We start from the raw sequence: 23,542 nt of genomic DNA, 5'->3' as shown, positions 1-23,542 counted from the left end.
CCAATAATACTGACTGGGTTTCACTTTATTTCATTTTTTTAGCAACAAAGTAGTAAGACTGCTCCAAGTGAAAGTAATTGTCAAAGAGAGTAGCTTTGACATTTGCACAAAGGAAAAGTATAAAAGAATGTTGAAAGCATGAATACATGCAAGAATGTAGCTTTATCCGAACTCTCTATAAAGTAAAATACTGCTAAAAATAAGTGCTAAGGGTGACAAAAGCAATCCAATTAATTTAGAAGTACTAGGTTTTACTAAAGTGAAAAAAATCTGCTTTCCTGACTGTGAGGTATCTCTGCTTTGGAAATGTTGATAAAGTCCTTTAGAATTTACTCATGTGATACAAATACAGAAGAGAGATGGTCTTTCTCCCTGTTCATGTCATGCTCAGTCACATTGTTTCCCTCAGTCAATCCATATCCTTGTTGGTAGCTTCCGCCACAGATGATATCAATGCTTTCTTGAGCTTTAAAAATTATAAGAACTGCTAAGGTTCTTCAGAATTTACTTTGTGAACAGGCTTTGTGTTTTCACTGCTTTGCAATAGTTCAAAATGTGGTAGCTCCACTTACCAAAATAGCCATCCTCCTCCAGTCTGTCAGAATTTGTGCAGACTTGACCTTCACCCTTTCTACAGTAGTCATGAAAGTTGAAAGGGATTTGAAACAAATGCCAAAATGTACTACAAAGGGAAGGAACTGAAAAGGTTGATCACTATGGGATATGTCTTTATTCCCATCTTACTGCAAGGTAGAATGACTAATTATTAGCAGGGCTGCTGATTTTTAACTATGTCTTACGGACTTTGCTGGCATTTTTCCAGAGGACAAATTTCTGTAAAGTTGATTATTGATTTCAGTCTGTTCAGAAGAATACTTTGCCAATTAATTACCTCTTCTGGCAGTTCTAAGTGCAACTGATGTTAAAAATCCTGATGTCTTCCATAACAACTGGATATACTTCCAAAAAAATGTTTGAGTGGTAACTTGGATTCTTCCAAGAGCATTCATTAGATTTTCAGAGTAAATGGAAGACTGTTCACAAAATTGTACAGGATGATTTTGTAATTAATTTCTTTGAAAATGCATGTGGATAGGCTTGTCCAACTGCCTTAGCTGATGCTTTTGTCTAATAGCAAATACACATTGTATTGACTATATCGAAAAGAACTTAATAAAGGACAATGATGATATGAATTGTCTAGAAGAGATTTGACTTGATTTGGGTGGAAATACTATAATTTATTACAAATAAAAAAGTTCACACTATTCTAGTCAGAACCCAGGACATTCCTCTGACTGCCCTGGATGATTTGAGACCCTGGCAAGGGGCTCAGAGGCCTTGGCACGGAGTCAAAAACACCTGTGCCTTTGATTTTAGCCCATGGAGAAAATGAGCAGCTTTGTAAGAAGATGTACAAGCCAGAAGAGTTTGAGTACAATGGTAGTTAATTTGTCACAGCGTGAAAAAGTAGAATTTTGGGGGTTTTAGAATGGGGGCTCAAGAGGCAAGATGGAGGGATTTGGGTGTGTCCTGTTGTTTCTTCTCCTTCTTCTCGTCCTCCATCTTTTGCTGTGATGGTGACACTTCTTGGTTGGTTTAGAGTAGAGACAGACTGTGGTGACAGTCATAACATAGGTGATTGGAAAATTATTGTGAATAAAGTACACATAGTTCTTGGTATAAAATGTTCACAACCCCAAGGGCGGTCAGTGTGCCGCCACCTGACCTGCTGAACAGATCTCGGCTGGTCAGGGAAAGAATGGTATAGATAAGGAAAAATAAACAACCTTGAAAAGCAGAACCGACAAATCTTGGCTTCTTCTTTGGTCACGGGGCTGGGAAAAAAGAGACTTTCTAACACCTCGGGGTCATCTCAACCTCAGCACCCCGTCATTCTGGGACTTACTTAGCCTCAGTCTCAGAACAGGACTTGTCAAAATGAGGCTAAAGTATAGCCTTAAAAAAGATTAAATATTCACAGCACCTGGCTGTGTCATATGATACATATTCATGGTGTAGAGTAAGACAAGACTCAAGTCCATAGAGGTTACTAACCTGAACTGTAAAGAATAAAAATAGTCATATGGCTGAATTAGCAAATGAGTTAAAAGTTTGCAAGTAGCATGCATGTGGTGAGGAGATGTAGGAGAAGTTCATAGGAAGATGAGATTTTTATCAGGGGTTTTGATGGTTTAGATTGTTTGCAAGCAAGTTCATACTTGTTAGCAGAGTAGATGTTTTATGTTGACTTTTGCATTAATAAGCCAGTAGCCTGAGAGTTGCTGTGAAGCATCAAATGTTGGTTATTCTTTAGATCCATATGCATTTGTCTGGTAGATAGATAAAATGTATTCTAATATTCTAAAAAGAAATACTTTTGAATATTAAATGGTCACTTCATCCTTTCCAAAGATGAAATCAAAGTTTAAATCTTGCCCTTTTACATGCAGTATGGGAAATTTTTGAATGTAAATTATTTTTGAATGTAAATGTAATCACAAGCTTTTGTATTCAAACTCTAATGAGAGCATTAAGGAAGTAGGGCATTTCATAATGTTATCATAACTTGATATGGCTTGGCAAGATCTTCACCAAGCACTGTAGCATTTTAAACTTGGAAGTATTTTTCAAGGAAATAAAACTCATTAACTTGACATTAACATAGAATTAGTCTATGAGTTTATAAACATGTGGGCAGATCAAGTGATAAGTAATAGAACTTCACTTTGTACTTCCTCTCACTTCATGATAGGAAGTGGTTTTTAATTAACAAATACAAACCTAAGTTGCATCTTTGCATAATGAATTGTCTGATGGTTCAACTCAAGAACAATTGTACTTAAACCAGATCAATAGTTTCAGTGAATATTTGAACATTATTGTTGTTTGAAAACTTAAAAGTTCAATGAATGAAAAATAATTTTTACAAAAACTGAAAGCTAAGTAAATATTTTTTGAACTTTAAACTAATGAAGAAGAGCAATGGACAAATGACTGCAGACCCTCTAAATCTGAGGAGATCTACACACAATAGTACACCACATAGTTTTGTATTTCTCTTAAGAAATGGCTAGAGTTCATATGAGAGAAGGGAAGAAACACATGCTAAGCAAATAATTAATGTTTTTTATCAATTACACTTTCTCCTTCTGACAGTTTAGCAATATGAATTCAAGATTTTTCCCTTTTTTGAGCATATTGCTTCTATAGTGGACCTCATGCCCCTGAGAATGCCAACAGTATCCTGTGTTCTTCGTGGCACTTTATTTATATTGCTGGTGTCTAGTTCTTGCTCTCAGTGCAGAACAGGGAACATTTAGGGGTTCCTTTAAAACCATGGATAAGGCAACTAAGATGGGATCAGTATGCTGTTTAGGATAGCTGAACAATTAACTCTGCAAGTACCTCAGTGATCTAACAAGTGGTCAGATTTCTGCCATTGTTTCCTCTATCCTTAAGCTCATTTCAGTTTTACACAACCATGGAAGGGCAGGAGCTCAGAGCTGTGTTTGAACAATCAGTCAGCATTTGTGTTGATTTCTGTTTTACTTTGTTTATAAATCCTGAGCTTAGGTGATACGTAGCCACCCAGGCTAAGGCAGTTATGCATATTCAGAAGCAACAGATAGGCAGCTTGTGAGTCTGTAAGTTCCCCAGGCAAGTTTGGTTTATGTCTTGTGGTTTAGTCAGTTCTTTTCTAATAACATTTCTGTCTGCTTGCCAGTTTCAGTCAAACTCTGACAGATCGGAACCCTTGTTGCATTTAAATTCCTGAAAGGTTTTGAAAATATGGGTAGGTAGGAAAGGCCAAATAAGTAATACTATTTGACCTGCCAGCTGATGGGCCTGTCTGTTCTCGGTCTGAATATGACAAAGAATTTGCTTGTCCTGCCTGTTCTGGTACTTGGTGGGGAGAGATATGCATACATGTGGGATAAGGGAGACTACGTGAGGTGAAACATGCAGAAGAGCTGTAGTTATTGTCAGAAGAGCTTGTAAAATAAGTCGTAGTGGGGAATCTGAGATTACTTTCACATGAAACTGTGGAGACAGAATAAAGAACCTAAGAAACCAGTTTTCTGATTGTAGTTGGGAATACATGGTGACTTGATGCATAGCTTAATCTGAGATTTAATAGTATCCAAGTATAGAATTAAAAGATATTTTTCCTTATGTGCCTCAGATACATACTATTTTAAGCAGCATTGATCCAGGCAGTGGACTAGTTTTGTTTTAGAGTGAAGAGGATAGTTAAATATACTGTGATTTGTTCTGCATTTTTTTTCTGATAAAACTTCCTTGAGCCAAATCAATATCAATGTAAAGTCAATTGAAGCCTTTATTAACACCTTCAATTTAATCATCTTGCTTTAACAACTTTGTGAAGCATATTGTAACATGAAAAATCTATTACCTAGTTACAATGCTTGTAATAAAAGTATGAATACAAGGCATTGTATTCTCTCCTCAAGTGAGGTCACCAAGAGCAGGTTGCCCAGGACCATGTCCAGACAGCTTTTGAATATCTGTAAGGATGTAGACCCCACAACCTTTCTGGGCAACGTGTAGTCAGTCACCCTCACAGTGAAAAGGTTTTTCCTCTGGTTTAGATGTTGTGTTTTAGTTGTTGCCTATTGATTCTTGTCCTGTCACTGGACACCACTGAAAGACATTTATTTATTTATGTATATTTATTTATGCACATTGATGAGACCCCCCCTGAGTCTTCTCTAGGCTAAACAGTCCCAGCTCTCTCAGACTTTCATCAAACAGAAGAGCTCCAGATTCTTCATCATTTTAATGGACCTTCTTTGCACTCCCCTCCAGTATGACCATATCTCAAACTGCTGAGTAGAGGGGAGGATCACTACCTTTGCTTGCTGGCAGCACTCCTAATGCAGACCAGGGAGACATTACCCTTCTTTGCTGCAAGGGCACACTACTGGTTCATGTGCAACTGGGTGACCAGCAGGTCCTTTCCTGCAAGTTGCTTTCCTGCTATGTGGCCCACAGTGTGGGGTTGTTCCTTCCCAGGTGCAGGATTTTACACTTCCCTTTGTTGAACTTCATCAAATTCTGAAGGCTGATATTGCTAGGAAAGACAGAGGGCATTCAATGCCTCAGCCTTTTCCTTATCCCATGTCACCAGGGCCCTGCCCCGTTCAGCAGCAGGCCCATGTACAGAAGACATTCCCTAGACATTCTTTTGTTATCTGTGTACCTACACAAGTCCTTCATGTTGTCTATGATACCTCTTCTGAGATTCAGTTCCAGGTGGGCAAATGGTGGTAGAAATCTTTATACTGAAAGGATTTTTATGAGAAATTCTGTTTGACATCTGCAATGTTATGCGCAATCTAAAAATGTTGTAAGTCCAACATTAATTCTTTAAATAGAAGTTGTTTTTCATATTTATGAGACATTATGATTCTCACAAACATTAATCTTGATACTTATAGATTTTGATATGATTCTTATAAAGCATTCTGCCTTCTAGTGTGATGATTGTTGGTTTTATCTTTGATCATGTGTATTGCCTTTCTGTGAACCGTGTTTTCTGCAACACTACTTTTGACTTGCAATGATCAATAGCACACAAGGAATTCCAGATGAGATCACGCCACTTGTTTTATAAATATGTAATAAGATATGATATCCTCATATATTATCTCTTATGCAACATAAATTTTCAGTAGGGGGGTGGGCTTAACTGAAGCTCCTAATTAAACAGAAGTCCTCACTGAGAGAGAAATTAGTCTCTTGAGGTGTTTTTTGGTGTTAAAATGATTCCTTTAGAATGCTCAAGTCTGTGTCTTGAAGTGCTTTGCTTCAGTAGCTATGGCATTGCATAGCTTGACATTTAAATATGGTGTAAACTTTTCGCCCACAGACCTCTCTGTATTTCTCTTAGAAGTTTGTGTAGTCTGGCATGGAGTACTATGTTGCATTACCTAATCACTTGCAAATCTGCTTCTTCACTGTGTTTTTTAATGTGTTTTTTAGCCTGCTGGATTTTTATATGGTGCCTAATGTAGAACTGTGAATACTTGTCATTTTTTAACCTGATTGTCAACAGCAGAGCGGATGTTTATGTTGGTAGTGTTATCCTTTACCCATTTTTTTCTGTGAGTTTTTCAGGAAATCTGAATACTTCATGGTGAAATAACACTGCTGTTGCCTTGGAAAAATGTTAAAATATTGTCTTTAGTTTGCCCAGCAGACCTACCTACAAAACGAAACTATCTTCTTGTTATTTTGTTTTGATTTGCCTCAGTCTTTCAATCTGTCCTCTATGGTCTTTTGTAACTTTATTAGGCAATACCTTCCTAAACTGGTTCTAAAGAATGGCTTTACTTTCAGCAGGACACCTTAAGTGTCTGCAGAACAGTGTTTTTGTCACCACTCTTTCTTAACAGTGACATTTCTAAAGGAGATGATTTGTGCTGGACTATTTCTGTCTCTTAAATTTGTGACTACCTTGTTTCCATTAGAATTGGTGCTAATTGGTATTCCTGGAGTAGATGAACTGGGAATCTTGCTTGTCTTCACCTCGTGTGTTGCTACTTGACCCTTCTAGTACAGAAAACTGGTTCTGTATTTTGAGAGACTGGTCCTTCACAGTGTTGTCCATTTTGTATTACAAGTAAATTTTAACTTAAGAACAGCATCTGACCTCATGAATTGGAGTGCTCATTTTTTGAGAGTAAATAAGCTTACTGTGCTGTTTACTGAGGAATAGCTCTATACTATGGCTCTACTTGTAGACGGTGCAGTCCCTGATGATGCTTCAGTATTAATTGAATAAAGCAATGTTAATGTTTTAATCTTAAAGAAATACAAATGTCTTGAACCAAAACTTCTGTTGTGTGTGAACCAGTTTGACATTTGAGCTTGGATCTAACAGTGCAGTCTTGTATTACATGTGGAACTCTCTCTTGTTCCCCACCCCGCACTTAGCTGAATAAAATAAACAGCAAGCCAGGCTGTTGTTCTGTACAGGTCTTTTCATGCTGTTGTTAAGCTGACTGCTCCCTCGTGTTTTGAGGGAAATGTACAATGCAAAGTGGCAGAAAGTTCAATGAAGTACCAGTAATTTGGCTACAGCTCATTTCTGCCAGTGAGAGCAATGCATTTAAGTACATGAAGTCAGTAGCTGTCGGACATGTTCCTCTCTTTCTCTTGAGTGAACTGTGCCATAGCTGCTGATGTAAGGCTCTTTTCACATAACCATGAACCAGAAGTGTTTGCATTTATATAAAACTCTGGGATAGGAAGTGATTATTGTTTTATAGAATAATGAAGCATTAATACAGCAATCTTCCTGAAGTCTTTGTTGAGCTGTTTCTGTAACTCTGGGTCTGGAACACAGGAATAGGGAAGGAAAAAGAGAGTAAATATATAACACTTCTTCTAACATAAGCATAGTTATAAGCAGAATTGCACTTTGAAGTTCGTCTATAGCAGTTTTCTTTGAGCAGTTATTTTAATGCCTCAAATTAATATTTTGAAGTTCAGAAATCCCATTTTAAAAAGTGTTAAATTTTGAGTGCCTTTTAATCTTGTAAGTATGTATTGGATTAATTGATGAACATCTTATGGTCAGTGAACCATTGTTATGTTTTCAAATATACATCTAGGATCACTAAACATTGGCAATATTTTCCACATGCTAGTGAATCTACTTATGCTTAACACTTATCTTTTTATATTTAATGCTTTTGTTAAGCATTTTTTCAAAAAACAACTCTTGCAGTCACAATAAAGACTTTATGTAATTAATTTGACATTTACATTCTTAATTGGCACTTAAAAGGATCGTTAATATACTGTCCGGATGAGGTGAGCTTTTATGACCCCTTTTAAAATTAATTTGACACACTAAATACCTTGAATATATTATATCTGAATTACCTTGAAGTTGAGTGGTGAAAGGTCTTGGACCCAAATCATAGAAGTAGTAGTAGTAACAGAAAAAATGTTACCATGAAAAGTAATGTTGAAATTTAAATCTTAAAAGTGCCTCAACAAAGTATTCCATATGCATGTTTGTTTATTTGAAAACTTGGTTTATTTCCTTTTGCAAGGAAAAGGAAAAATCACAATTAACAAAATCACTAGGTCTTATTATTTAAATAATATTTCCATATTTCCTAGTGATACACTCTAAATATGAAGTACACCTTCCCTCAAAATATGGAGTAGAGGTGTCTTAAGACTAAAATTGTTTACATTTATCTAGTTATGCTGGATTGCAATCTTTCTTTAATACTTTTATGAATAAATGTATATAATATCAGAGAATATCAGTGGAGTAAATTTTTTTATTAGAAAAAAAAAATTTATTTCTGTCTAGATAAACTGTCTGAAAATTTTGAAAAGGGCAATTTCTAAAGCTGTCTTGCTATGTCCCTGGTGTTACCTATTTACACAGTTGCAGATTTAACATACAGCATTTATTTAGATGTTTCATTTTTTTCACAAGCCAGAATCTGGGAAACTGTCCCCCACTGCTAATTGCAGGGATTTATAGCTTTGTGAAGCTCTTCATAGGAGAGAAATTACGTGCTTAAATGTTCAGGTGTTCCACTTGAAGGAATATCAATGTGTTCAATTAAAAATCAGAGTTCTCAAAATTGTTTTCACAGTAAGCTTTCACAGCCTCGTTAATACGAACTGAATTATGTTCTCAAAGGTGACAGTGTACTTGTATTTGAAATGTTACTTTGATTCACCACAAAATAGAAACTATAGTCCCCAAGGTCAGAAAAAATGGATATAATCACTGTTGATTTCTCAATAAATGCAAACTTTTGCCTTAGTAGATGAAAAAATGTTTCAGAATCCTTGCCAAGTCTTGACTAGGATGGGTTTTAGCAGGTTTCTCAGAAATGCGTTAGTGCTTTAGCAGGATGTGTGATGGGAGGACATAGAGGATGGCATTTGGATTTGTGAGCACCAATCATCAGATGAGACGTCAGCAATGCAGTCTGGGTGATCATAGTCAGTGTCCAAACAGTCCATCTTGAGTTTGAGATCTCCTCAAAAGTCTGGTAACTCCTGGCTGGATATCTGATAAAGGATATCACATTATTCATAGTAACAAAGATTGTCCAGAACAAGAGGCCCTCAGTTATTTCTGAGGAATACTGTCAGTTTAAATTGAGGAATTAACTGTCACTTATCTTGTCATCTATAATACAAATATTCGTGTGAAACACAGAAATATTTTAGATATTTATGCTGTCAGTCTTAGAACTGTAATTTTGAGAGTGTGTAGAAGAGAAAGAGTTTCTTTAATCTAGAAAAATGAAAGAGAATAGAAAACAGTTTTGTGGTTTGGTCTGTTAAAACTACAGCACATTTTGTTTTCTGATCTCTGTTTGAGCCCATAGCTCCACAGCCAAAGAAAAGCAGTAATTGGGCTGTTTTTGCCAGTAAATCAATGAAAAGTGCTGAAAAAGCACTAGAATCGCAAATCTGCCACTGTCTTAGTAGACTTGTACTGGGACAGCTTGAAATTTAAATGAGTCTGTTACACAAGAATGAGAATCCAGGTCACTCCTTATGTATAATGGATTTACCATACCAGCAGAAATAAAGGTATTTAAAGCTTACTTTTTATAGTTGTCTGGATAATTAAAATATTACTGGTTTCATGAATGTTAACAAATACAGCAGTTGCTTGTGCTATTTCTTCACCCTTGATGAGCACCCAGCACCAGTATGAAACAGGAGAGGATAAATAAAAAGATGCCATTTTGTTTTTACTTCTCAAGCCTTACTCCTGTTTCACTCATCTTGCAGTTACACAAATTATGGTATTTGAACACTATAGTTAAGGCTTTAATAATTAGCTATGTGTGTTCCAGATAAGTGGGGTCTGCATGTCATATCATTTTGGTTAAACAGCCATACAATTTTCATGCTAATATATTAAAACATTAATCCTTTCTTAAGTATTCCCCTATCTTTCTGTGTTTAAATTAAATCCCCAGGAAAGATGGTAAGAGCTTTATAGATTTACCTACTTAATCATCTTGCATCCGATGTATCTTCAGCTGTTTTCTGGATATGCTGCAAAGGTCTCAGTATTTGGCTTCTGGTAAGCCAGGATGCCAGCAAGGTGCACACTCTGAAATGCATCTCTGTGGAAACAGCTGGAATGCAGTTCCTGTAGAAATGAGCTTTTGCTAGCCTTTGTGAGAAGCACTTAGATCAATAACTCTGCTCTGGGCAGTGACAGGTGAGCTTTCCAGGTTAAAACTAGCACTTACAGCATTATGTTTCCTCAGAAAATAGCATGATATTCTCCTGGCACTGAGTTTTAAACAGGCTTTGGGGTTTGGATGGTGAAATGTGGCACTGCTTAAATTTTCATGTGGACTCTGCGTATAGCCTGTTTCGAATAATACTGCAGGTATCCTCATTACAAGATGCCACATTTTGGGGTTCATCATGTTTATCTGAGAGAGAGTGGCTTTCACTTTTGATGAAAACTGTAGGGTAATAAAGAATCACTTGTAAGTTTGTTGCATATGTATTCCAGAGAGTTGAACAGACTGAGTTGTGAAGTTTGAAAACATAAATCTCTGTAACAAGGACTGATAAAATCCAGTGCCTCTTTTTTGTTCTAAAATTGTTATTACAATTTGCATGTGACTGAAATGAATCTCAGCATTTTATACCTAACTAGCTTCTTGTGGCAGAGAGGAAATAGGCTGGTTTTCATGGGAGCTGTAAATTGGTCATTGTGCATTTTGTGCTTTAGGCTTTCTAGGCCATTCTTATCAATGGCTATTCCTAACATTTCTAACATCTTAAAATGTTACAAATTATGTTTTAAGATGTTGCGTAAATTACCAGTCCTAGAGGGAGTTTCTGTCTCAAAAGTATGCATCTCTCTTTTTCACTGTTCCATCACAGTACTTGTAACGTGATGTGGAACAGCTGATAGTATATTATTAGAAAGAAGCTTTTTGAGCAGTCATCTTATGTTGTTTATTTTGCAGGGGGTTTGTCTGGTGTCTTGCAGTGATTGGCTTTTTCTTGCTTTCTGTTTTAATGATGTATAAGTGAATGGAAACCATTAGCTCATTTCACATAGACATTTTTGGTTACTGCAGACCTAGATTTGAATCAAAGCACATCAAGATGAAAGGCTTTATAGCCTCCACTACTAGTCCCTTGAGCCTTCCGAGGCTGTTCTTGTCCTTTTTAAGTTAGTTCATGTCTTGTAATGGGAAAAAGAATTCTTTACAGTTCAGTTTCTCCCCAGCATAATCAGTTATCTTTGAATTGGTTTTGATTCTTCTCTGTAAATTTATTTTTTAGCAGTGTAGAAGGAATTAAATTTGATTATTGCACTTTTTTCCCCCTCTGTAGTAGCAAGAGTTAACAGAATAAGAAACAGATTGTAAGATGCAGTATAGAAATTGCAGTTTGTTGTCATTTGTGGTTTAAGAAAAGGGGGTGGTATTTAGCTCTTGAAAGGGCTTTAATGAATATTATTTAGTGGTTTTGAAACCTAATGGTCAGAGGCAGCAACAGAAACAGCCTCGGAGCTTTTAGGGTAAAGTGATTAGCATTTTTCCTGATGGAGATGATTGTTTCACCTCCTATTTTATGTCAGCATTTTTCACTGTCTGTTGCCTTTTGTTTGTATTCAAATGACATACTGTTAAAGAAGCCTTTTTTGTGTGATTGCAATGCTTTTTCCCCTCCTTCTGTAGAAAATCTGCTTGCCACAGACAGGCAGAGCATGTGTTTCTCTTGTCTTGGTTGGGTGCACAAATCTTCTTTTATGTGTGCTGCTTCTTACCCTGTTGCCTAGACGATCACTGGCTTTCGCTAAGAATGTCTGGTTCTCGTAAAGAGTTTGACGTGAAGCAGATTTTAAAAATCAGATGGAGGTGGTTTGGTCATCAGGCATCAGCCCCGAGCTCTGCGACTGAAAACCATCAGGGAGACTTCTGGAACAGAGGACAAAATGTAACAACCGGTGGCAGGAAGTTTTTAGATTCGGGTAACTTACCTTTAACATCAGTTGGTTACAGAAGGTCCAGCCAACAGGATTTCCAGAATTCACCTCTTTGGCCAATGGCATCCACCTCAGAAATCCCTACATTTGAATTCTCAGCAGAAGACTGTGGAGGTGCACGTTGGCTTGACAGGCAAGAAACAGATGATAGAGCAAGTGAAGAAGAAAATGAATCGGACAGCAGCTCATGCAGGTTAATTATTACTTTCCTATTGTGAGAAACGTGTTTTTATTTCATGTTTGTAGTTGGTATGCATATATAGGCTAGCCTTTGTTCTGAACTCACATGCTTCAGAAACCTAACAGCTATTGTGCATCAGAAACAGAATATTAATTATCATCAGGTTCTGTGTGTTTACTAGGACCTTTTTAAAGCAGTCAGTGGGGATAAACAAAGCGCAAATATGGATGCACTCATGTTTTAAACAGTATACTAGTACATGCTGCTGTGAACAAGGTACTGCCCGTTACATGGTAATGTTACAGAATGCTTTCTACATTATTTTGAAGTGATACTGATTGTTTAGTTATGTCAGTTAGGAGGAGATTATGAAAATGTAAACTTCTTCTGATTCTGATCTCATGCTTCCATGTGTATCTATAGACGACGGAGAATGAACTGTAAAAAATACTTAGACTATAAATCTAAGAAAAAAATTACATTAATTGAAAGTCAATCAGTTTGTGCTTTAAAGTGATTCCAGTAACTCATTTGGTTGAATTAAACTGTGCATCTGGCAGAAAAAAAAATGTTTCTATTGCATCTGTAAAGATGTTTTGGTGTTCTTTTCTTGCACATCGTTACTAAAGATGAAACTGTAAAACTTGTTCTTGAATGAAAATTGTTTACCAGTTGTTGTAAATTAGGCAAGTTAAAAACCTTAATTGTGAAATATCAGTTGAATTCTTTTATTTCATTTATGGTATAAGTCAGTCATTCTTCACTAAAAGTATTTTTCCTGTTTTGTAGTTCATGTAGTGCATAATAGCTTACCATTTCAGAAAATGTTATGTTTGCTTTCTTGCTTTTAAGATATCTTTGTACTGATGTGGCATTTCAGAAAGTGTGGCTGCTTAAAAGGGTACACTATTTAATAAAGGCTATTAAGGACAGATCGATTTACTTATAGCAGTTTCTTGGTTTTCATTCCTTAGGAGAAGAATCAATTTAGTGGAAAGGCAAAGTAGTCCATAATACAAAAACTGTTAATTGTATATATGACCTTTAAACATTCAAGGAAAGGAAGGAGGCTAAAATTGCTTAGTAGTGAACACAGTGTATTTGCTTTTATCACCCCATGTCAAAATAGTAGAATTACTGGGAAAGGAAATCCTACATACTGCTGCATCATAACAGCAGTCCTACTGTGCTGCAACAACTATGTAGCTGTAAGTAACACACCTCTAAAGAGATCCAGTTTGAAATGACATTCAGATGTAAATTTTTAAATAGCTACGTTATTGGATATGATACAGGTATAACATCACCTTCCATTTCAGCAACATATATTTCTGATGGGAAATTTTTACATGCAGCATTATCCAGTTAGGATATTCTCTTCATAGCTAGGCAATCACTGTAGGATAATAAACATGTAATTTTAAAAGATAAATGTGTACATTGAAAATACTACAACATTTGGTCTTAATTTTAAGATAGTAATGTGCATATGGTAAAACTAATTTGTTACTTTGTAGAGTTGGAGAACTGCAGATACTTATTTAGGATGTTTTAAAAAGTGTTGCCTTGTTTTTTTTCTGTTGCAGACAGTTGTATACTAGAGAAAATGCACAAACAATTTGAACTTAGTAAATTGGAAATATCTTTTAAATTATGTGCTTAATTATGTACAGCATCTAGAGGTTTTTGTATTTCTGTTACTGTCTCCTAATTCATGCTAATGTTTACTTACATGCTTTGAATAATTTAGGTAAATTTTTAGTTCAGTGTCAGTACAATTTAATATGCAACTAATGGCAGTGTAGGAGCTTGCTTTGTATTGTTATCTGTATCTCTGTCTTATGGGGAGACTGCACTTATACCATGTTTTGTTCACGTCATTTGTTAAAAATGTATAAGCTCTTAGACAGACTGCATAATTCTGCCTAATGCCTGGAGTTTCTCTGATATTAAGGACTTAATTAAATGTTTTTACTTTGTAGTCTAAAATATGGTTTCTTGTATGTTGACTCGAGGGAAAAAACCCCATAGCAGCACTTTTGTCTGTGTAGTTTACAAAGCTTTTTTTCCCATATGAAAACATTGTTCTTCCTTTACAAGCAAATTGTGTGCATGCAAAAGTCTTTTTAAAAAACCCTTTGTAGAAGCTATAGTTACCTTTCTTCTATGCTCCTCTGTAACTTACTGCCCAGTTACAAGCCCTAATAACATGAAGTAACAGAAACAGCTCTCCTGCTTTGTTTGTATCAGTCCTTCCTCTTTGCCTTGTCATATAGCACAAGTAGAAAAGCATTTAGATCAGGTCTTTGTCGCTATGACATCATTTAGATCATTATTATGTGATTCATTTAGAGGAGAGCTGCTGTGCAATTAATTTGGTGTTATATAGAGTTCAATTCCAAGTTTAGTACCAGATCTTTGACCAAGGTTGTATCTGTTTGTCTGAGATGCAAACAGACCATTCAGATTCAAGAATCAGAGCTAATTGTCTGTAATACTGTTCACATCATACTCCTGTGTGTCGTTTGTAACCAGCATTAGCTCGAATGGTTGTTTACTGGGACAGTGAGTTTTGAATTCTTCTGCAGATTTTCATCTCCTAGATTTCCTCTATCACTGCTGTTTGTTAACTATTCTGCATCCCTGAGGCAATGATCATCCCTTTGGGTTCATACACTTTTAAGAATTCACCAACAGCTCTGCAGACTCTTGTATAGAAAGTGTAATCCTATTAGCGTTAGATTTGTTTTTCTTAACTTTTTTTGGTGGTGCTTTAGCAACAATCTACAGACCTGGTGGAGATGGCATGGGTGGAGATAAAGCTAAAAATACCTAGAGCATACCTAGTGTGCAGAATGTTGTATCTGGTTAATTTCATCCGTGTGTGCACTAAAATACTGGAATTACTTTATTGCAGATTGAAGTAGGGAAATGTATTAAAATATGATATAGGATGTATATTTATATTTGAACATTAAATACAAACAGGATTCCAGAATTCATCAGCTATGTGCTGACCTTGAACAGTTTAGTAAAATGTCTGTAATTATTTAAAGACAAAGTCTGAATGTAGCATGTGGTAGCAGCTCTGCAGTATTGCTGTGTATGATCAGTCCTGCAGTTAGTATGTTGTAATTTCCAATATAAGTCTGCCTCCCCACCCTGAGTTTTTGAGCTCCAGAATCCTTTGATATGTCTTTTTTTACCTCAGTCTCACTGACCTTTGAGGGTGTAAGTTCTTCAGGAATTCTCCCAGGTTGTCATTGCTATAGCAAATGAACTGGAAAAATATTCATGAAACAGTTTGTGGAAGGAGGGGCATTTAAATTTTTCATATCCAGTCACAGGATAACAGACATAAATAGCTTTTGAAGCATTCTTTTTCCTTTTTCTTTTTTTTTTTTTTTTTTTTTTAATTTTGCAAATACTGTACCAATTAGACTGATGGACTGATGACTATGAACTGATCCAGACTGCACTGCAACAGTGTGAAGCTATATTGATGATATCATTGTGTGTGACAATACAGCTGAAGTTTTTTGAGAAAGTCTCGTTCAGGTTATCTTTATGGACTCCTGAACCTTAGTCTTTCTATCTCCTGTTCCTTCATTATGGAAAATGGCTTGTAAGTTACTAGCTAGAAGACAGGTATGGGATTGAGCATCTTTAGATGCAAGGGAGAACTAGGCTTGACTCCATTGTGTCCTGAATATGTTCTATTGTGGATACTGGTAAACAGACACCATAGCAATTATTTTTCCTTATTTAATGAGAGTGATGACTGAGTTCTGTGTGGAAAACATGCTGTTTTGAAGCTGGCAATAGCTCCAGTGAGGTTGTGATCCAGCAAGTGCTGGCTTGGAAAGCTTTTTCCTTTGTAGTTTCTTCTTATCTGAAAAACACTTTGTAAGGTTGTAATGTAAATAAAATTCTAACATGTAATAGCATGTAATTTTTAAAAAATGTTATTAATGGAGTTACTTTAAGGAATATGGGTTAATATATAGTTCAAACAAACAACCAAACAAACCAGAAAAAAACACAACATATTAACCTGATTGAGAGTGTGCTAAATGGTGATTCAGAGATACAGAATAATTCCCTAAGTATTTGTGCGTTGACCGGTGACCTACCCATTCCACTTCTGTTTTTGTTTTTCAGGGCTGCTGGTTAAAGCGTTGCTTTCACTGAGTACTTCTTGCTCATTCCCTTTAGAATGCCACCCAGCAGAGCAAAATAATGTTGTCCATGGTTACATGGTTACATCTTTGTATGAGCCCTGCTTCAGTTTCCAAAATGGCCACAAAGAATACTTGTTCCAGCCTGTCAGAGGGCCGGTGGTGGAGGAGAACAAGTGACTCGTGGGGTACAGGGAGCAGGGGAGAAGTTGACAGATAGATAAATAAATGGCTAACCACAGCTTCAGCGAGAATATTTAACATAAAGTCCCCCAAGGGATATCAGTGGGCAGGTATCTCATTTCTGATCCATTATTAGATTTAGCTCTGAATTAAATACCAAACTGCTTGGCTTTTTTAGCTATCTGGGTACATGCAAAAAACCCCAAAACCAAAACATATGATAAAACCACAAAGTTCCACTTTACAGAAAATCTTCTGTTGGAAATTTAGACTTTAGTTTTGAGGAGCTCTGTCTTGAATTTAGTATCCTGCACCAAGGAGTGAGATAAGTTTCGTGGTGGATTTCGCCCCAGGCATGCTGCTCAGTTGATTACATCTTGGTGGAAGCAGGGGTTGGGATGCAGATATTGTGAAACCACATCCTTCCAAATGTTATGGTAGATCCAGAGTATTTTATAAGTTGCCTGCATTGTTAAAAACTAAGCAGTAGTCAGTTAAAGAACTGTCAGCAAGGAAACATGCTTTCCACAATGTTCATCATTAGGATTCATTTCCTTTATCTCCTAGGGCCATGCATTCCTTTTACATTTTCTCTATTCCTATTTTTTCCCACTCTTCTGTGTTTGTGTATACAGATGGGAATAATTTTTCTCCCCATCTACCCTTGCTTTTCACTTCTGTTGACTTCTGATGTGCTAGATCTCATATCAGACACAAGGAGTGCAATAGGAATGGTGGTGTATCAATGTGTTTGTGGTTTTTTCCCCTGCATGCCCATATGCTTTTACTAGCTGAGTTTTGTTCTGGCCACCTTAGGTTAAGTGTGAAACATAAGTGGCAGGGAGGAGTTTGGTTCCTTATTGCCATCCTTCCATTACTTTTTCACTTTGCAGGGATTTGGTGGATGTTCTTCCTTAACCATCTGACAGCACTACAGATGCAATTGCTGGGCTGATCTCTGTGTCTCACTTAGTTGAAGAGTGCAACATGAAATGATTACACATTTTCCACAAGAGTCTAGATTGTTTTGGAGTGAGAAGGAAAATATGAAGAAAAATAAAATAGCAAGGGTATATATATTAAAACAAATCATGCATGTCAACTTTAAAATCACATATGATTTTTATTTTATCCTTTGTAGATAAAATTGCTTCTGAATATTGTGTGAACTGAGATTTCTGTTATTGTCTTCAGCAGAACCTCCAACAGCAGCCACACCTTATCATCCTGTCAAACAATGGAGCCCTGTACCTCAGATGAATTTTTTCAGGCTCTCAACCATGCTGAGCAAACTTTTAAAAAGATGGAGAATTATCTGAGACACAATCAGCTGTGTGATGTGGTGTTAGTTGCTGGTGATCGTAGAATTCCAGCTCACAGGTAAGTTTATTATAATTTGAAATAACTTCATAACTTCATAATTATTTACAAATGCACCTTCAAAGTGTGTCCCATGTCTTGTTAAAAAAATGTTAGATCATCCTAAACAATTCAGAGTACTTTAAACACGTATGTGATTTTTAACCTTTATTTGGAAACAAAGAGTTAATTTTTCTGTTCTACGTAATATAGAATAAAAAAGTTCAGGTTCTTTTTGTTTCTAAGTATACTTATGATATTTGCATAATAAACCCCCAGAAGTCCCAAATACACTCCCAGAATATTATAAGTAGTAGTAGTTTCTTTACAATGATGTAAATTTTTTTCTTCGATTTAATTTTGTTTATTTTTTTTCTTTGTACTAGCAATTATGCTATTGGAGTCACAGTTAACAATAAGGACAGTCTTCTTTTCACATAAAGGTTTTTTGCTCTTGTAGTAAGAAGAGTCCTTTGATAGGAGACTTCTGAACACTGCCAGTATTAGAGGTCTAAATCAGTTCAAACATTACCCTCTCTGTCATCTGTGTAATCAACAGATCATATGTATGTCGCTTAAAATCTAGGAAAATAGCAAAGATTGCAAAACACAGGCATGTGTAGCTGAAGCACATTATGGTATTTAATGCACAGAATTTGTAATTTTAATAGGAACCTAGGTATAAGTAAGCTGTGGTTTCCTAAGTTGAGGTCTACAACAGAAATAGCATCCTAAAGCATTATTGTTTTCCATTGCTGATTCCTACTCACACAGTGAAACTGCAGCTCAATGCTGTAATAGTAATAAAAAGATGGAAAGATGTTGCTGGTTTGGAGTTGGTACAAACTGGCTTTCCTTAAAAAGCCAGATTTCTGCTTTTATTTGGATATTGTCCACACTGTTGTGCTGACTCAGCTGAGGGAATGACAGCATGGGGATGAGAACTGACTTGAGAACCAGGGAGGCTTTTAAACCATAGCTTGCTGTTGCTCTCAGAGACTTCATTTTATGAAACGTTCAAATTAGCTACTTAAGTGTGTTGTCCCTGTGAAGAGAATGAATCAGATGAAAACATGGAATAGACACACCCCTATTGAGCACATGCTCAAGTAATTTAGGGTCAAAAAACTTTGGAGTTGTGTAAACAGGAAAAAATAGTGATTATAATAAGGAAATTGTTGCTTCCCTATAGAACCAAGGTAACCCCTTTGCAATATGTGTTTGGACTGTGGCTTATGTAATAGTTAAAAATGTGTAGAAAGGGTGCAGATGTCAGCTGTGAATATCTTTTAAGGACTGGAAGATTCTATTTGCAGTGAAATAAAAGCATAGACAACACACTAAAAAGTCCTTTAATGTGGTTCACGCTTGTTTCTTATTTCTTCAGAGAACTGACTTCTCCAGTTTTTACTACTATATCTATTTCTGTAGTGCATGAGGCATATACTACTACTGCTCTGGACTTCTCTTCTGAGGAGAAACACTTTGCTGTAGTTAGTATTTTCTGTGTTAAATATGTATGAAATTTAAAGCCAAAGAAGCACACTTTGTGCTTGTACCAGGAAGTGGGAGGATTATGATTCTCTCTTATTCACTTTATAACGTTGGAGCAACTTACAAAGAAGCTTTGCCTTTTGCATAGTAAGTTCTTTCTCTGTTTTGTTTTCACAGAGAAATATAGCAATAACTGCAGTCTTAATCTCAGTAGATCAAAAGTATCTCATGAAAACTGATTTTTTTTTTCATAGTGGGAAAGATAAATATGGAAATCTTAAATTTCATTTAAATTTTATAGAAATTCAATAAGATGACTGCCTTTATGTATTTGTAGCAGCCAGTGTTATAAGAAAAAACTTCTGTAGTATTTTTTGCTGCCTCCATACTAAAGTTCTGACTTTTTTAGTATTGACTGCAGGCTGGATCAGTCAGTGCATTTCATAAAACCAGTGATTATTTTGTCTTGAGACTTAATAAGCAACAGAATATGTATTAAATACATCTTAACTTAATAGCTTGGCATTCTGAGATGAGTAAGAAAATAGAAAGTTCGCTTACACTGGACATACTTGTTTTCCTTTATTTTTTCATAAGGAAGATAAGAGTTTTTCATAGTATGTGGTCACATAGAGCTGGTAAGAAAGAACATTTTTCATTATTAATATTAATAACACTCCTATATAGAGAGGAGTAATCAGATTTTCAGTTTTGAACTTGGTATTTTAATAATTCCTGTATTTTTTAAATTATCAGTTTCTACTTTTATTGAGTGTTGTGAGGTGCATTATGTATGTTTTTAGAAAAAAAGAGACATGAGTTTGGTGTCTGCCTTGGTAGTAATCACAGGTACCAGTTCCATAAAGATATTTTGGATACTTTGATTTAATTAATTTAATTAAGTTTTTCATAGCATACTTATTTTGTGTCCACTGCAATTTCAGATGTTTACCAATTTTATGCTTGTATTTATTACATTCAGCTAACTGCTATATCCAAAATAAAAGCTTGTGTTTTTTTAGTAATAAACCACTGATTAGAACATTCATGTAAGAAAAGGGAAATGTGTGTAAATTCCTGCCCAGAGGGCATTTAAAGCCTGCCACATCCTTTAATCAGCAGTCTGGGCAGAGCCATTATCTGTCTTTCTGTTGACACTGAAAGATGGAAATACAAAAGAGATGGGACTTAAGAAGGCAAATGGAACCTTGTGTACTCTAGGGTTTAGGAAGCTTGTTTGAAAGAGCCTGAACTCTTCAATATCACCTTCCAACTTCAATGAGTGCTGATAGTGAGTTTCCAAGGACAGTTTTCAGCTGTTGCAGTCACAAACAAGGAGCTGCCTAGGAAGAGTTCCTTTTATCTTTCAGATCTTAAGCAGCGTCACTTCATTCTGTCAGGTGAGACGGGTTTGGAGATACTAAACCTGTACATTGCCAGGTTTGGTAGCTGTCATCATTTTACATTTAGTAATTGCCTTGGTGACCTAGAAAACTATCTAGATGATGCAGCTTGTGGCAGTTCCAACAAGTACGGGTTTTAAAGTGTGCCACATATTTTACTGGCTCTCAGTGGAAAACTCTTCAAAATCTATTAAGTTGTCATGGTAGATAGTTCTAATTTTAGATCATTACAAACCACTGAAGTTAAAGACATCAGTAGCCTTGGAGCCTCCTGTAGGAACAGAAAAATATACTGAAACACCCAGATTTTGTCAGTATTTAGTGACGAGTGAATATCAAATCACATGTGTATAGCAGTAATTGATTTTTATTGACTAGTGGGAAAAAGAAAAGGCCAGTTGGCTGGAAGTTTGCCTTGGTTTTCTTTTATTCTGCCTCAGTGTCACCTTGATGCATTGTCACTGTATATTTTAATCCCATTTCTTTCTTTGAAATAAGTTTTTTTTCTAAATGAGTTGAATTAAGAGAAAAGTGTAGATACCTCTTCTAAGGCTTTTCATTGTGAAATCATTGCAAAACTGCTCTCAGGATAATTTGTACTTTTTCAAATTACCTGTATTAAACTACTTGTGGATTTCACATCCTCTGTCAGCGTATGGAAGTCACCCTCTGGAAAGCACTTACCACTGTGAAGCAGGTATACCTCCTCATGGATCTGAACACGTTTGCAAAAATAGTAAATGGATTACATTTCTGTTAATTTCCTTTGGAGGACTCTTGAGCCTGGAAATTACAGGGAGAAATTTGCTGATATCAAACCTCTGATAGAAGGCATTGGGACCCTCATGTTATTATTTGGCATTTCATCAGCAGTTGTTTCTGAAATGTATACAGTCCAGTGTTCCAAATAATAGTGCAGCTACCTAATCCAGCTGCACTGCTGGGGAAAGAAAAAAAGGAAAAAACAACCCTCAAATTATGATATGACTGTGTATTAAATTCCATTTCCTGTTGCAGGAGGCCTGTCTTTTTCAAGTTTTATTCTGTGTAGAAGTTCCAAGTCAGAACAGTCAGATGTGAATATGTTAAGTTGGTTGTTTTGCCTTTTTAAATTCTGAATTGGACCTGCAGAGATAATTGGGTTATTCAAACCACTTTCCCTTCCAGTGAGAACACCTATTTTGTACATAGAAACCTGGTCTTGTCATCTCATTCTAGCATCAAAAGCAGTTGCAGAAATTCTCCCTTGATACTTACATGAATGCACTCTCTAACTTACTCGACTTGTATAGATCTCTGGGAGCCAATATTTTGATTTAAATGCAGATTTCATTAAACTTGAGGTTAAAATGCCTAGAAGTGATGCCCAGGCTGTACCTTAGCAGAAAGTTCTAATTTTTCTTAGCTAGTCAGCTACAGAATAATTCTCATATTTCAATAAGAGAATTTACTTTTTCTTTACGAAAACAAAACTTTGGGTTTTTTTTGACAAAACTTCCATCATACAAGGTGTTAAAATAAAATTAATCTTTTCCCCATGCAATTGTAACTCTATTGCCTCAGCAGCTAGAAAAAAAAAATACCCTTTTTTTCTGTAAGCCTAACCAAATGGTCAATGATCAGAAAGTTCACAAGAAAAATATATTGTGAGATTAATTAGTCAAAATTTTATTACTTTGCAGTTAATTAAGAGACTGCTTGTAGTATTTCATTACTTTGTATATGTACCTGTAAATTCTCCCCTAAGCACTGGTGCTCACCTTTTCATTTAGTTCTGCTCTGTTTTGTGGTTCCTGACCTCTGCCCTTTTAACACACCATTGTAATGATTCAGGGTGGCATAAACTGCCTGAAGTATTAGATTAATTGAATGCATGCATATGGACTGTTCAGTGTATTTGCAGTAGGCTGGGTTTTTGGGCTTGCTGTTTGTGTAGATCCATACGTATACACATGTATTTATATTGAAATCCCTGTGGGCAAGGCAACAGTGAACTGCTACAGCGCAAAAATTGATTTAAGGCACAAGGCCATTCCTGGAGATCTCTTATTTCTCCTGAATAGTTATGGAAGGTTTCATATTCCTGCCTCATAGAATTTTCTCTTTTACCCCAATCTCTGAACACATCGAAATTCTTCTACATTTTGCAGAGTGGCATTATTATTTGTAATGAGTGTTTTACTCTCAATAATCCAAGGAAATGTCTGTTGTGCACTAACATATTTACTTACACAGTAAAATAGTCAGGATTATTACAAAAGGCTAAATAGATACCCAAAAAAGAGAATACTCTGTATCATCACATTTACTGTGAGAAGTTTTGTTATCAGTATGAGTAATTGAATGTATATGTGTGAACCAAGAATAAAAGCATTTTAAAGCACTTTGAAAAGGACTGGTAAGTCATTCTTCCACATTTAAAGAAATATCTAACATAATATAAATAACAATCAATTCAATTTTATTTTAACAATGTATATTTATACTTAATTTCCAGTTTATGTGGATTTGGGGGTGTTTATGTCTGTGTTGGCTATTAAAAGTCATTGAGCTTTGAAAGGGTAATTAGTTTAGATCAGTAGCAAATGTAGGTTTAGTATCAGTACTTCATTATTCATAGAGAGAAACTAGAGCATGGAGCACTTTGTCAATTTTTAAATGTTTTTCTCACTACAGTGTTTCTTCAAAGGGCAAAGTAATGAAT

At 35.9% G+C, this 23,542-nt stretch overlaps 1 protein-coding gene across 4 annotated transcripts in view; it reads left to right on the top strand.

Moving 5' to 3' along the window:
• The window catches only part of KLHL5 (kelch like family member 5), a 51,231-nt gene that overhangs the window by 3,361 nt on the left and 24,328 nt on the right, over positions 1–23,542 (top strand). For 2 of the 4 annotated variants that reach the window (XM_041402986.1, XM_041402983.1), the window contains exon 3: positions 17,777–17,962. In XM_041402986.1, coding sequence (XP_041258920.1) covers positions 17,820–17,962 — 143 coding nt within the window. In that variant the 5' untranslated portion in view covers positions 17,777–17,819. Of the gene's footprint in view, positions 1–17,776; positions 17,963–23,542 lie in introns of those variants that run through there. The other 2 variants (XM_041402984.1, XM_041402985.1) reach the window with 2 other exon arrangements.

The sequence above is a fragment of the Onychostruthus taczanowskii genome, unplaced genomic scaffold, assembly GCF_017590055.1.
Source record: "Onychostruthus taczanowskii isolate IOZ18803 unplaced genomic scaffold, ASM1759005v1 scaffold2, whole genome shotgun sequence".
In the NCBI taxonomy this organism is placed as follows: domain Eukaryota; kingdom Metazoa; phylum Chordata; class Aves; order Passeriformes; family Passeridae; genus Onychostruthus; species Onychostruthus taczanowskii.
Note: the sequence above shows the minus strand (reverse complement) of the source record. Positions and strands in the feature narration are given on the sequence as shown.